This window comes from Saimiri boliviensis, chromosome 3 (assembly GCF_048565385.1).
Source record: "Saimiri boliviensis isolate mSaiBol1 chromosome 3, mSaiBol1.pri, whole genome shotgun sequence".
NCBI classification, from domain to species: domain Eukaryota; kingdom Metazoa; phylum Chordata; class Mammalia; order Primates; family Cebidae; genus Saimiri; species Saimiri boliviensis.
This window is the reverse complement of record NC_133451.1, coordinates 145,969,653-145,982,800: the sequence shown is the minus strand read 5'-3', so window position 1 is coordinate 145,982,800 and position 13,148 is coordinate 145,969,653. Positions and strand designations below refer to the sequence as shown.

Genomic DNA, 13,148 nt, shown 5'->3' with positions numbered 1-13,148 from the left:
TAGGTGCGCAAGCGCAACTCTAGACGCATTGGGCCAGGGCAAAGACTTCTCAATCCGAATTTTGAGTTTTCCTTACTTTTCCCCTAAATGCTCTTTTCCTCGGATTTCACATCAATAGCACTTTCTCGAGTTCTCACGAGTAACCTGACCCAGGCGGAACCGACGGAAACTAGCCGGTGAGAATCCTACAGTCGCAGCCATCCGAGCAGCGTCCACCCAGGGACGCTCCGCGCGGAAGACCGCCTGTGACTCGACACACTCTCCAGTGACGCGGAAGTGCCACACGTGCGCGGCGGGGCGGGAAGGAGGGTCCGAGCGCCGGGGAAGGGGAATCTAAGAGTCGGGACGGAGGGGAAGGAGCAGGAAGAGAAGGAGGAAACGAGGGGCGGTCCCTTCCGGAGGTCCCTAGGTCCTCCACTTCCTGTTTGCCGGCACTTCAAAATCCGGGTCAGAGGGTGTCGCTTCGTTTTCTTCTCCCCGGCTGATCCCGGCACCCTCCGTGACAGCGCCTCCTGACTCAGCCTGGGGCCGGCTTTTCACCACCTGCCGGAGGCTGGACGCCCACACCTGACTCGGAGCCCGGAGGCTCGCGTCCTCCCCGCACCGGCTCGCAGCCCGGGTCCCTGAGCGCCCGCCGACGCCGCCGAGGGGGCCCGGGCTGGCTCCTCCGCGCTGATGCTAAGAGGGATCGAGGGCCCGGGGCGGCGGCGGAAAACCGGCCTCTGGCGCCTTAGGCCAGCCGCAGGTGTCGGTTCTTACGCTCTCCAGGCTCGCCAGCTCCCGCCCCGGCTTGGATGGGTCTCCCCGCCCGATAAATGTGGCTGCTGAGGCGGCGGTGTTGGTGGCCCTTCACGCTGCTGCTGCGGCGCTCCAAGCTCACCTCCGCCCCGGGGCTCTCCTGCCCCACCTCTGGGCTGCCGCCACCGGCTCCTTATCCCCTGGCCCTGGCCTTGCAGCGTGGCGACAATGGACAAGATCCTGGAGGGCCTGGTGAGTTCCTCGCATCCGCTGCCCCTCAAGCGGGTGATTGTGCGGAAGGTGGTGGAATCGGCGGAGCACTGGCTAGACAAGGCGCAGTGCGAGGCCATGTTTGACCTGACGACCCGGCTCATCCTGGAGGGCCAGGACACTTTCCAGCGGCAGGTGGGGCACCAGGTGCTGGAGGCCTACGCACGGTACCACCGGCCAGAGTTCGAGTCCTTCTTCAACAAGACCTTCGTGTTGAGCCTCCTTCAGCAGGGCTACCACTCTCTGGACAGGAAGGACGTAGCCATCCTGGACTACATTCACAACGGCCTGAAGCTGATTATGAGCTGTCCGTCGGTGCTGGATCTCTTCAGCCTCCTGCAGGTAGAGGTGTTACGGATGGTGTGTGAGAGGCCAGAGCCGCAGCTCTGTGCCCGACTAAGCGATCTTCTGACCGACTTCGTGCAATGCATCCCCAAGGGGAAATTGTCCATCACCTTCTGTCAGCAGCTGGTTCGAACGATAAGCCACTTCCAGTGCGTGTCCACGCAGGAGAGAGAGCTGCGGGAATATGTCTCCCAGGTGACAAAAGTGAGTAACTTGCTGCAGAACATCTGGAAGGCCGAGCCTGCCACCCTACTGCCTTCCCTGCAAGAAGTTTTTGCAAGCATCTCTTCCACAGGTAAGGGTCATTATCTTTCAGAATATCTCATAAAAATTCAGTATATGTCACTCTTGCACACATATATTCACACCATGTTTGCCTTCTGCCCTGAAAACATTCTTAAGGGTGAGCAAATCCTAATACCCTTATCCCAAATTTATTAACATTCACTACCTTATTCAGGATGTCACTTCGTACTTTTAAAATAGGCAGTGTTCCCATTTTAAAGTTTGAGAACGTCCAGGTCCAAGACCTTTGGCAGTAAACAAGTTGCTTAATTACCCAGCCTCTGCTCAAGTTATTTGGAATGCTTTGAGGATGACAGCTACTGCAGAAAGCTTCCATTCATTAGTGACTAATGGTAGCATGATGTTTACCATAGTATTTGTTGTACGTATCTCTCATATTTTGTAATGAGTTTTTCCCCCATTTTTTTATTCCCTTATTTTGGAATTAATGGATTATGCAGTTTGTTTTATTACTGGATTATCGCAGTTAACGGTGAAGTTTTTAAATACTGCGATAATCCAGTATCTACGTAGTAGACAAAGGAGGGATACAGGTAGAAGGAGGGAAGGAATAGTACGTGGATTTAAATATTTACTTTTGTGCCCATGAACTGCATCCTCGGAAAGCAGAGAAGGGTCACATGATACTTGCCTAGAACACGCTTTCTCGCCGAGATATTTTACCAGTACCTCTACATTCCTTGTTCTGTCGTGGACTTTCAAGTCTGTAGGTTGTGAGATAATACATTCAAAACCATGTTCATTTCCGCTCTACTTGGTACAAGCATTCTGCCTCATTTATACCACCAATGGGGACTGTCTGGCTGTTCAAAATTGAACTTGTGAGGGACGTGTCCTCTTTTTATCTTAAGAACCAGAAGTAAAGGTAGAGTTTTAACAAACGTCCTATGTTCTGATGAATTTAATATATTTATGAAAGAATTACAAACGATGTATTTGCAGTATCTGAGTTGCTTTTTTTTTTTCTTATTGTAATTTTACATCTATTGCCTATGTTGTCATGACAGTTAGGTTCCCCCAAAATTTTTTCAACTGTAGCAGGAAAGGTGCCTATTTGCTTAATTTGTATATAGTTCAAGCAAAGTTCCCCCAAAGGTCACCTTAATTTCTACTTTAAGAGATTTTTTTAAATCTTCCTTAGAGCAATGAAATGATTAATAGTTTCAAGTTATTTTGGAGGGTCTAAAGTAGGAATTGAAATGATACTTTATATTTCTTTATATTTTCTTTCTGATTGATTTACAAGTGAATATTTTAGTGCAACAGTAACTCAATAAATTGTGAAAAATTTAAGTAACTTATTGACTAACCATGGCAAAATATTTCAGTATTCTGTCTATAGTATGAGTGATCATTTCTGTTCACTCTTAATCTTTCATTCCTGTAATTTAACATTGCTTGTAAATTAGAGTCTACCCATGAGGGTGTAGCATAATAACTCCTTCCTAATTAACGCCTTTGCTGCAATTCCTTTTCTTTTTTGGAAAGTGGTGTTCTTTTTAAATACTTGAACCTTCTTGCCGTGTTTCCTTTTCTTTTTTGAAAAAACAGATGCATCATTTGAACCTTCTGTAGCATTGGCAAGCCTTGTGCAGCATATTCCTCTTCAGATGATTACCGTTCTCATCAGGAGCCTTACTACAGATCCAAATGTAAAAGATGCAAGTATGACCCAAGCCCTTTGCAGGTACTTCTTCATGCCGCTATTAATGGTAATTGTAGATTTGGGAAGAGGAAATACTTTGTATTTTGTGAGTAATGAAAAACTTATGAATGTTTAAAACTGAAATCATGGAATCACATGTATAAAGATTCTCCAAATAGATTGGAATTGTTTACCTTATAGTGTTTACAGGCATTCCAATAATTCACAAATCTATTTTCAATTCAGCTTTTTTAATTCCCGAAATATACACGCATATACACATATTATACACTCAGAAGTTGGTTGGGTTATCATTATATAGTATAACTAATTTCTTTGCTCATTATTGTTTCCTGCAACCTATTTCTTCTGCGTTTTTCCCCCTCTTTCTTTGTTTCTTTCTTTCCTTTCTTTCTTTCCTTTCTTTCTTTTGTAAGTATATACTTTACTTTCTCTTTCAACCAGGCTCAATGGGTAATACGCTCTTTGCCTTTGCCTGTTTGAATTTTTTTTCTTTCTCAGTTTTAAATCGATGATTTTGCAAGATACGGAATTCTAACTTGATAGCCATTTTTTCTTTGCATTTTAAAAATAATACTGTGTTACCTTTGGGCATCTATTATTGCTGGTAGGAAGTCAACTGTCAATCTGATTGTTACTCCTTTGTGTGTAGTCAGCTTTCCTGGAAACTTTTATGTTCTCTTTATCCTTAATGTTCTATAGTTTTATTCTTACAGTTCTAGGTATAATCTTATTTGCCTTTCTCAGCACTTTGTCACTTTTATTTAGTCATTCATTCATTTATTCAAACCACACTTATTGAGTACACACTACCATGAGTGCCAGGCAGTGTTCAAAACGTCCTCAAACAAACTAATAAAAATATCTGCCTTTATGGGCTTGCATTCTAGTTGGGGAGGCAGACAGTAATTTAATAACACACTTCTTTGATTCCAACATGCCTTCTAATTTCAAAGATATTTAAATGTAGAAATGCCCAGTCATTCGTGTCCTAGTTAAATTGGCATGACTTTTCTTGCCTTAGTGGTACATAAGCTAATTATGCATCTTAAAATTGATTTTGTTTTAGATTTAATTAAATATGACAAGTAAAATAATTTAGTATGTTAGATAGTGATACATGCTTGGGAAAAAAGTAGATAAAAAGAGGGATAGGAGTAGTCAGGAAGGGGATAGATTATGGGGAAGTGGTTTGCAATTTTAAATAAGATGGATGAAGAAGGCTTCACTGAAGTGACCATGAAGTGAAGACATGAAGGATGTGAAGAAGCAAACCTGTGGATATCTGAGTGGAAGAATATCAGTGCTATTTTATAGTTCACTAATTTTCTCTTCAAAGGTGCTCATCTGTGGATCTTAGTTACTGCGTTCCTTTATTTCAATTACTATTTTTTTCTAATTGAGTTTTTTATGTCTACCTGTTAATACCTGCCAGTTTCTGTGGTTTAATTCTTTTCTTGTGTGTGTGTATATTAAGCTAATTTAAATACAATATAAGGATTTGGACAAAATGGTTTCTGTGCCCTTGTTATAAAATTATAATCATAAGGTAACATATAAACTGAGGTATTCATATTGAGTTCTCAGCTCCATTTGTACTAATTTCACTCTTTGTAACACAAACTCTAGGGACTTTGATTTTCTCCACATTTTCCCCCTTTTCGCTTGTTTAAAAAGGTCTTCCACGTCTAGCGTTTATTCTTTCTTCTTGTGTTCTTAAACATAATTGAATCAATTTATCTGTAGCTTTTACTTTGACTTTCCAAGGTTTGTCAAAGTACTTTGTATGTTTGAGAAAACGTTGTGTAAATGTTTTTCCTGTTATGTGACCTATAGCCTCATTGCTTTTCATTTATGATGATCCCCTTGCTGTATTTGGCAATCTATATTTTTATTCTCATCTCCTCGAGGTCTTCGTATTCATTGTTCTTGAAATTCTTGTCTCTGACCCCATATTATTAGGAATTTCTTTCTGTATCCTTTTTATTTTCTTCCCATTATTATCATCACTTTATCAGTTCTGATCTGTATGTGGTTGACTTCTAAGTCTTTATGTAAAGTTCTCATTGTTCTGTTAAGAAACTCTTATCTTGTTCATGTCCTCATAATGAAACTCCTTCTGTGCCCTATTTAGCAGCAACATGCTTTTGTCAGTGTGACTGAAGCAGCAATAAAGTCTCTTTCTCTTTGGAATGAATATTTTATAACTTATATTTCCTCCTGATAAAACAGATTCAGAAAATTATAGATTTTATAGCTGGAAGTGAAATTGGAGATTAGTTAGTCCATCACTTTCATTGCATAGGGTCATAGTAGCAGATTTTCTTTACATGACATAAATTATTTAATACTCACCACAGTCTTTTGAAATCAGTACTGTTGTTGGCCCCATCTCATAGTTGAGGAAACTGAGAGGTTAAATAATGTACCCTATCTCATTCAGGTAATAAACAGTGAATTCTGTATTTGAACTTAGAGTTACAATATAGTCACCAATGAAGAAACAAAGCAGAGTAGTCAAGTTTGTCACTTAGGGCCACTCACTTAAAGGCAGAACTTATCTTCATGGACTGATGTTGGTTTTTTTTTTTTTTCCTTTTTTTTTTAACTTAAGTTGACACTAATTCTAGATATCTGGTCACAAACCTATAAGCAATTTTCCACTCCATCCTTTCTTTTATTTTATTTCCTTTGATTAACATAATTAATAAGTCCTTTGGATTATTTATTAAGGACATTTATTAAAATGACACTTATTCTATCTCCACTATCTTGAAGAAATCAGGCTTTCCTCTCTGCATAGTTTTTTAGTTGGTCTTTTTGCTAGCTGTGGCTGACTTTTCTTCTCTCAATCTTCTGGACTCCTGATTTTTGTCTTCTAATAAAAACATTGTAGTAACTTCCACTGCCAAGTTGAATGCAAATTCCACTTCTTAGCATTTAGTCATCTTAATTTTCTAGTCTCTTCAAAAACAGTCATAGTACCCAATTTAGGATTTTTTTTCAAGATGTATTTGGAAATTAATTTGTACCTATTTGTTTCTATGGGGAGTTGTGACTCAGTTTTTGTGTTACATTTCCAGTATTTCCTGTGTGAACCTATCTACCCATAACCTACATAAAGTAATTATTCTTATATAGAAAATGTAACTGAAAGGGATAGTGATAATTGTTTTTACCACTCCTTCCACTTTATACCTCCCCGTGCACTATACTTTCCCAAATATAGCAGTGATCATGTTTCACAATCATTTTCCATAATCCATAGAAATGCAAATGCAAATACCATACCAGGACCAAACAGATAATATTAAAATATGAAATAGGCCAGGTATAAGTGAAATGATAAGGAATGGGATACATAAGCACCTTCTGAAAGAGAAAACTGATCATCAACTCCAGTTGTCCATTGATGTGAGGAAATTGGAATCCAGTCTTGTTTGATGTGATTTTTCAAAAGAAGCCTGAAATCCAGTTTTCTATGTGAAATTTCCCAATGTTTAAAACATAAAGACAAATATAAGGGAAGGCTACCTATAGTCCACAAGCTGCCATGTAAAAGTGGAAATTGGTTTTATTCTCCATAAATTATGATTAATCCAATCTTGGTATCTTTCGTAATTTTGCCAGTTTTACTATTATGGTTTTAAAGTTGCAAGTATTTTTCTTTAGCTATATAAAGAAATGGTTTCATTTATTTAATAAATTTAAGTTCTTACTCAGTGCCAGGCACTATGCTAAGTGCTGGGAATCCAAAGATATGTAAGAGATCACTGCTCTCAAGCTCGCAGTCTAATGGAGGAGACAGGTCTTGGAGTATATGAATAGTAAGTATATAGTTAAATGTTATTTAAATAGTAAGATATTAAAATCAGCATACCAGGGTTAAAAGAAAGTGTCCTGAGAATTCAAATTGATAATCACTGATACATGGTAGATAAGATTCTTATAGTTAGCCATAAAAATCCTACAGTCCCTGCCTCTACTGGAGAAGAAACAGGCATGGGCAAGTCCAGTCAAATTGAAACAGAACTGGAATATAATTAAAATGTAGCGGAAAAAAAAAAATGCATTCTATGCTGGCAGAGTTTAGTTTAAATGCCCATACTATTATTTGATAATTGTGTGATTGTTGACAAATTTCCTAACTTTTCTTTCCATTTTAAGGGCAGAAACCATGTCTTATGGTTATATTCTCAGCACCAAACACAGTACCTGCTATATAATACACAAATACTTATTTCATGAATGCTTTCTGACTTAGTCTGTTTGGGCTACTATAACAAAATACCTTAGATTGGGTTATTTATGAGCAATAGAAATGTATTTCCCACAGTTCTGGAGGCTGAGAAATCCAAGGTCAAGTTGCCAGCAGATTTGGTATCTGGTAAGGGCCTGTTTCTTTAGATGGAGCTTTCTATGTGTCTTCAAATGGCAGAAAGAGCAGGCGTGCCCCCTTCAGCTTCTAATCCCACTCACTAGCCACCTGACAAAGGCCCCACCTCTTAATACCAACACATTGGGGTTTGATTTTAATGTATGAATTTTAGAGGGACACAAACGTTCAGACCATAGCAGCTTTTTATTTGTGTACCATCTGATATGAAGTTTATTTATAGGTGGTCGGGAGAGTGGTGTACATAAAATAAGGTAAAGAATAAAAGCTTATGAGATAGAAAGGCAGAAATGGAGAGGATGAGAAAAAGGCTGACTGAGTAATGGATAGTGAAAAGCCATGGCCAAGTGGAATTTTTGTACTTTCTGTGCTCTAACCCTTTCTCGATACTTGCCTTAGACTGAGCTAAAGGGGATTCTGGCCTTGAGACCTGTATTCTGGCAAGCTCTGTTGCCTCTATTCTGACAGTGACTTCCCATGAGGCAAAGAATCCACAGAGCCAAGGTGTGGTCATCCATGCCCTGCCTCTAGATTACATCTTTTTTCTATGTCCATATTTACATATATATATTCACATGATTTTCTTTTAAACTAAAATTGTTTTTCATAAAAACTGCTGGTATTTTTTTTTCCATCTTAATTCAACAATTTCTCAGCTCTTTCTATTTTAGACTCTTCATGGATAGATCATGTACATCTATCTTATTATTTAAAACTTTATATAGTTTCCATAGTATCAATACCATAGTATCTTCAGCCATTTCCTTATTGACAATCATTTAAGTTGTTCAGTTTTTCTATATTATAAACAACGCTACAGTGAATACCTTTTGTACACAAATGCAAGTGTGTCTCTGCTTTGCTACTCTGTATAAGTAGAATCACCACAAGATTTTATGAAAATCACCCCCACAATAGTTAGAAGATGTGAAACAACTGTCAAGGACTACTTTAATGATTTGTAACCATCATTGTTGGAAAAGGCCAGAAAAACAAGAAAGGAAATAAAATTTGTGTAGCGAATGGAGGGAATACACACATAACTTATAGTTAACATGCATTTGGACTTTGGGGCAACTCTTAATATTTGAATGGACCTTTTAATCTTAAAAGCAAAAACCTTAATAAAAATAACATTCTAGTATTAATGTAGATAGTTATATAACACAACTGCTGTGAAAATAACCATATCAATGAAGATGTCAGTCCTTTGACCAGGTGCAGTGGCTCACGCCTGTAATCCCAACACCTTAGGCAGTAAAGGTGGGCAAATCACTTGAGGCCTGGATTTCAAGACCAGCTCAGGCAACCCCCTTGGTGAAACCCCATCTGAGAAAATACAAAAATTAGCCAGATGTGGTGATGCACATCTGTGTAGTCCTAGCTACTCAGGTGGCTGAGGAGAGAGGGTCACTTGAGCCTAGGAGACGGACATTGCACTGACCCGAAGTAATGCCTCTACACTCCCATCTGAGTAATAGAGCAAGACCACGTCTCAAAAAAAAGATGTCAGTCATTTTAACATATTAGTTTTTATTTTAGTAATGTATTTATGTCCTTAGTATTTATATTTGCATTTTATACAGTCAAGGTATTTATTTATTGACACATGTATTAACATTTGATGGGGAAAGAGGCATTCACAATGAGTATTTCCAGTGTTATGGATTAATTCATTTAATCTTCACAACAGTCCCATAAAATAAGCATGTTTATCTGTAATTTATAGGCAAAGAAACAGACATAGAGAGGTTAAAAAACCTGTTTAGATATTTAAGGTGCCCTATCAAATAAATGGTGAACTGAGATTTTTAAACCAGTCACTCTGGCTTCAAAAACTCATTTTTCCCTCTTCTTTTTACTTAGTGTATAATCCTAAAAATAGGATTACTAGGTCGAAGTATATGAACATTTGCCTCAGTTGCTTTCTTTTTTCTTTTTTTTTTTCTTTAAGAGTCAGAGTCTCACTCTGTTGCCCAGGCTGGAGTGCAATGGCGGGATCTCGGCTCATTGCAAACTCCAGCTCCCAGGTTCAAGCCATTCTCCTGCCTCAGCCTCCCAGGTAGCTGAAATTACAGGCACATGCCACCATGCTTGGCTAATTTTTTTATTTTTAGTAGAGATGGGGTTTAATCATGTTGGCCAGGCTGGTCTCAAACTTCTTTTTTTTTTTTTTTGGAGACAGAGTTTCGCTCTTGTTACCCAGGCTGGAGTGCAATGGTGCGATCTCGGCTCACCACAACCTCTGCCTCCTGGGTTCAGGCAATTCTCCTGCCTCAGCCTCCTGAGTAGCTGGGATTACAGGCACGTGCCACCATGCCCAGCTAATTTTTTGTATTTTTAGTAGAGACGGGGTTTCACTATGTTGACCGGGATGGTCTCGATCTCTTGACCTCATGATCCACCCACCTCGGCCTCCCAAAGTGCTGGGATTACAGGCTTGAGCCACCGCGCCCAGCCTGGTCTCAAACTTCTGACCTCAGGTGATCTAGCCCCTTGGCCTCCCAAAGTGCTGGGATTGCAGGCATGAGCCACTACACCTGGCCTTCAGTTGCTTTCTGAAAGAGCTGTACCAACGTTCGTTGTGTTAGAGATCCAACTTTGGAGAGTGTTTCTGTCCGATCCCATATTACTTTGTTTTTTTCATTAATTTGGTTTGATATTCAAGAAAAGCACTCAATAGTGCAAAATGAGGCCAATACAGTATTTATAGACTTAGTGCTCTTTTATATATTTGAAGTTTCTTTTCGTTGTCTTTGGATAGTAGGATTTTGAAAATGCTGAAGATACCTCTTTCATAATTCAAAATAAAGTCTTTTTTAACAGTACATTTATATTAGACTGTACTCACCAGGAAAGAGGAATCTTGGTTCATATTCATATGTCTTAGTTCGGATTACACTTCGGCTGCTCTTTTTAGAGTAAAAATTTGCCTAATAAATTACTGATATAAGTTGAGCATCCCAAATTGGAAATGTTCAAAAATCCAGTACTTTTTGAGTGCTGACATGATGCTCAAAGGAAATGCTCATTGGAACATTTCAGATTTCAAATATTTGGATTTGAAATGCCCAACTAGTTAAGTATATAATGCAAATAACTGAAAATCCAAACCACTTCTGGTTTCCAACATTTCAGTTAAGGAATATTCATCCCGTGCCACTATATAGCATAAATTTTAAGTTTTGTATTTATGCAAAATAATTTATCAGAAATTATTTTTATGGAAATATGTTGAACATGAGAAACTGTCAGTTTACAAGATTGGAAACTCCATTAGAACAAGCACCTGTTACACTCATTTCTACATCTTGGTCAGTACTTTTCACCAGCAAATTCAGTAAATATTTATTCACAAAGTGAGTGGTCGTCTACTGTAGCTTTTGTTATCTCTAACTAAATGAAAATATTTTCAATACTGATTGTTTTGCTTTCCTTCAATTTCAGAATGATTGACTGGCTGTCCTGGCCATTGGCTCAGCATGTGGATACATGGGTAATTGCACTCTTGAAAGGACTGGCAGCTGTCCAGAAGTTTACTATTTTGATAGATGTTACTTTGCTGAAAATAGAACTGGTAAGTGGGAGTATGGAAATCTGTTAGAATATATGGACTCATGAAAATCAATATTTTTATCTTTGGGTGATATCCTTGAAAGCATCTAATTTTGAATATGTTATTGTTATTTTGTTTTGTCTAACAGTTTTGAAAAGGCTTTAGAAATTTTTTAAAATGTCATTTAAGAAGGCTGGGCGCGGTGGCTCAAGCCTGTAATCCCAGCACTTTGGGAGGCTGAGGCGGGTGGATCACAAGGTCAAGAGATCGAGACCAACCTTGGTCAACAAGGTGAAACCCCGTCTCTACTAAAACTACAAAAAATTAGCTGGGCATGGTGGCACGTGCCTGTAATCACAGCTACTCAGGAGGCTGAGGCAGGAGAATTGCCTGAACCCAGGAGGCGGAGGTTGCGGTGAGCCAAAATTGCGCCATTGCACTCCAGCCTGGGTAACAAGAGCGAAACTTCGTCTCAAAAAAAAACAAACAAAAACAAACAAACAAACAAACAAAAAATGTCATTTAAGTGTAAGTAATTAGGCTGGGCATTGTCGCTCATGCCTATAATCCCAGCACTTTGGGAGGCCAAGGCAGGCAGATCACTTGAGGCCACGAGTTCAAGACCACCCTGGCCAACATGGCAAAACCCCATCTCTACTAAAAATACAAAAATCAGCTGGGCATGATGCTGCATGTCAGTAGTCCCAACTACTTGGGAGGCTGACGCATGAGAATCACTTGAACCTGGGAGGCAGAGGTTGCAGAGAGCCAAGATAGTACCACTGCACTCCAGCCTAGATGACAGAGCAAGACTCTGTCTCAAAAAAAAAAAAAAAAAAAAAAGTACTAGGCCAGGTGCGGTGGCTGAAGCCTGTAATCCCAGCACTTTGGGAGGCCGAGGCGGGTGGATTACGAGGTCAAGAGATCGAGACCATCCTAGTCAACATGATGAAACCCCATCTCTACTAAAACTACAAAAAATTAGCTGGGCATGATGGCACATGCCTGTAATCCCAGCTACTCAGGAGGCTGAGGCAGGAGAATTGCCTGAACCCAGGAGGCGGAGGTTGCGGTGAGCTGAGATCGCGCCACTGCATTCCAACCTGGGTAACAAGAGCGAAACTCCGTCTCAAAAAAAAAAAAAGTACTTAAAACAATTTTTTTTATTTTCAAATATCCAATACAAAAACATTCTTTCCATCATCTCTTGAATCCAACTAATCAAGCTTTTACCACTATTACTCTACCAATGCTTTCCAGTGTTGCTAAACTCAAGAGTCATTTCTCAGGCCTCTTCTCATTTGACCTGTCAGTAATATTTGACATAGTCAGTCACTCCCTCTTTTTTCGGGATATTATACTCGCTTGATTTTTGTCGTCCTTCACAGGCATATCAGTCTCTTGTACTTACTCTTTCTAACTTTTAGAATACCTTACAAGTCAGTCTTTGGTCCATTTTCTTATCAGTGAATAATCACAGCATAGGTGTTCCATGGCTTTAAATAACATCCCTAATTTGATGACTGCCAGATTTATATTTTTAGTCACCCCTGAACTCCATATTCATGTGTCCATCTGTCTTTACATGGATCTCAGATTCACTTTATCCACAATCTTACTCATGATTTTTCTCTCCCAGACTAGGTCTTCCCCATCTTAATAATGGCTACTCTATCCTTTCACTTGCTCAGGCCAAAAACCCTGAAGCTATTCTTACCTTTTTTTAATTCTCTCTCAGCCCATATCCTACAAATTCTACTGACACCACCTTTATAATATATCTAGAATCCTACCACCCGATCCTACGTCCTCATCTCTTGCTGCAAGGTTGCAGCAGCCTTCCTGCTCCTGTCCTTGGTCCCCTATACTTG

The 13,148-nt window shown here is 39.6% G+C and overlaps 1 protein-coding gene across 2 annotated transcripts in view; it reads left to right on the top strand.

The window, feature by feature from the left end:
- Nucleotides 1–418: 418 nt before the first annotated feature.
- The window catches only part of USP38 (ubiquitin specific peptidase 38), a 47,366-nt gene continuing 34,636 nt past the window's right edge, over nucleotides 419–13,148 (top strand). For both annotated transcript variants that reach the window (XM_010338642.3, XM_003928019.4), the window contains exons 1-3: nucleotides 419–1,648; nucleotides 3,211–3,346; nucleotides 11,169–11,298. In XM_010338642.3, the coding sequence (XP_010336944.1) occupies nucleotides 967–1,648; nucleotides 3,211–3,346; nucleotides 11,169–11,298 (948 nt within the window). In that variant the 5' untranslated portion in view covers nucleotides 419–966. The remainder of the gene's footprint in view (nucleotides 1,649–3,210; nucleotides 3,347–11,168; nucleotides 11,299–13,148) is intronic.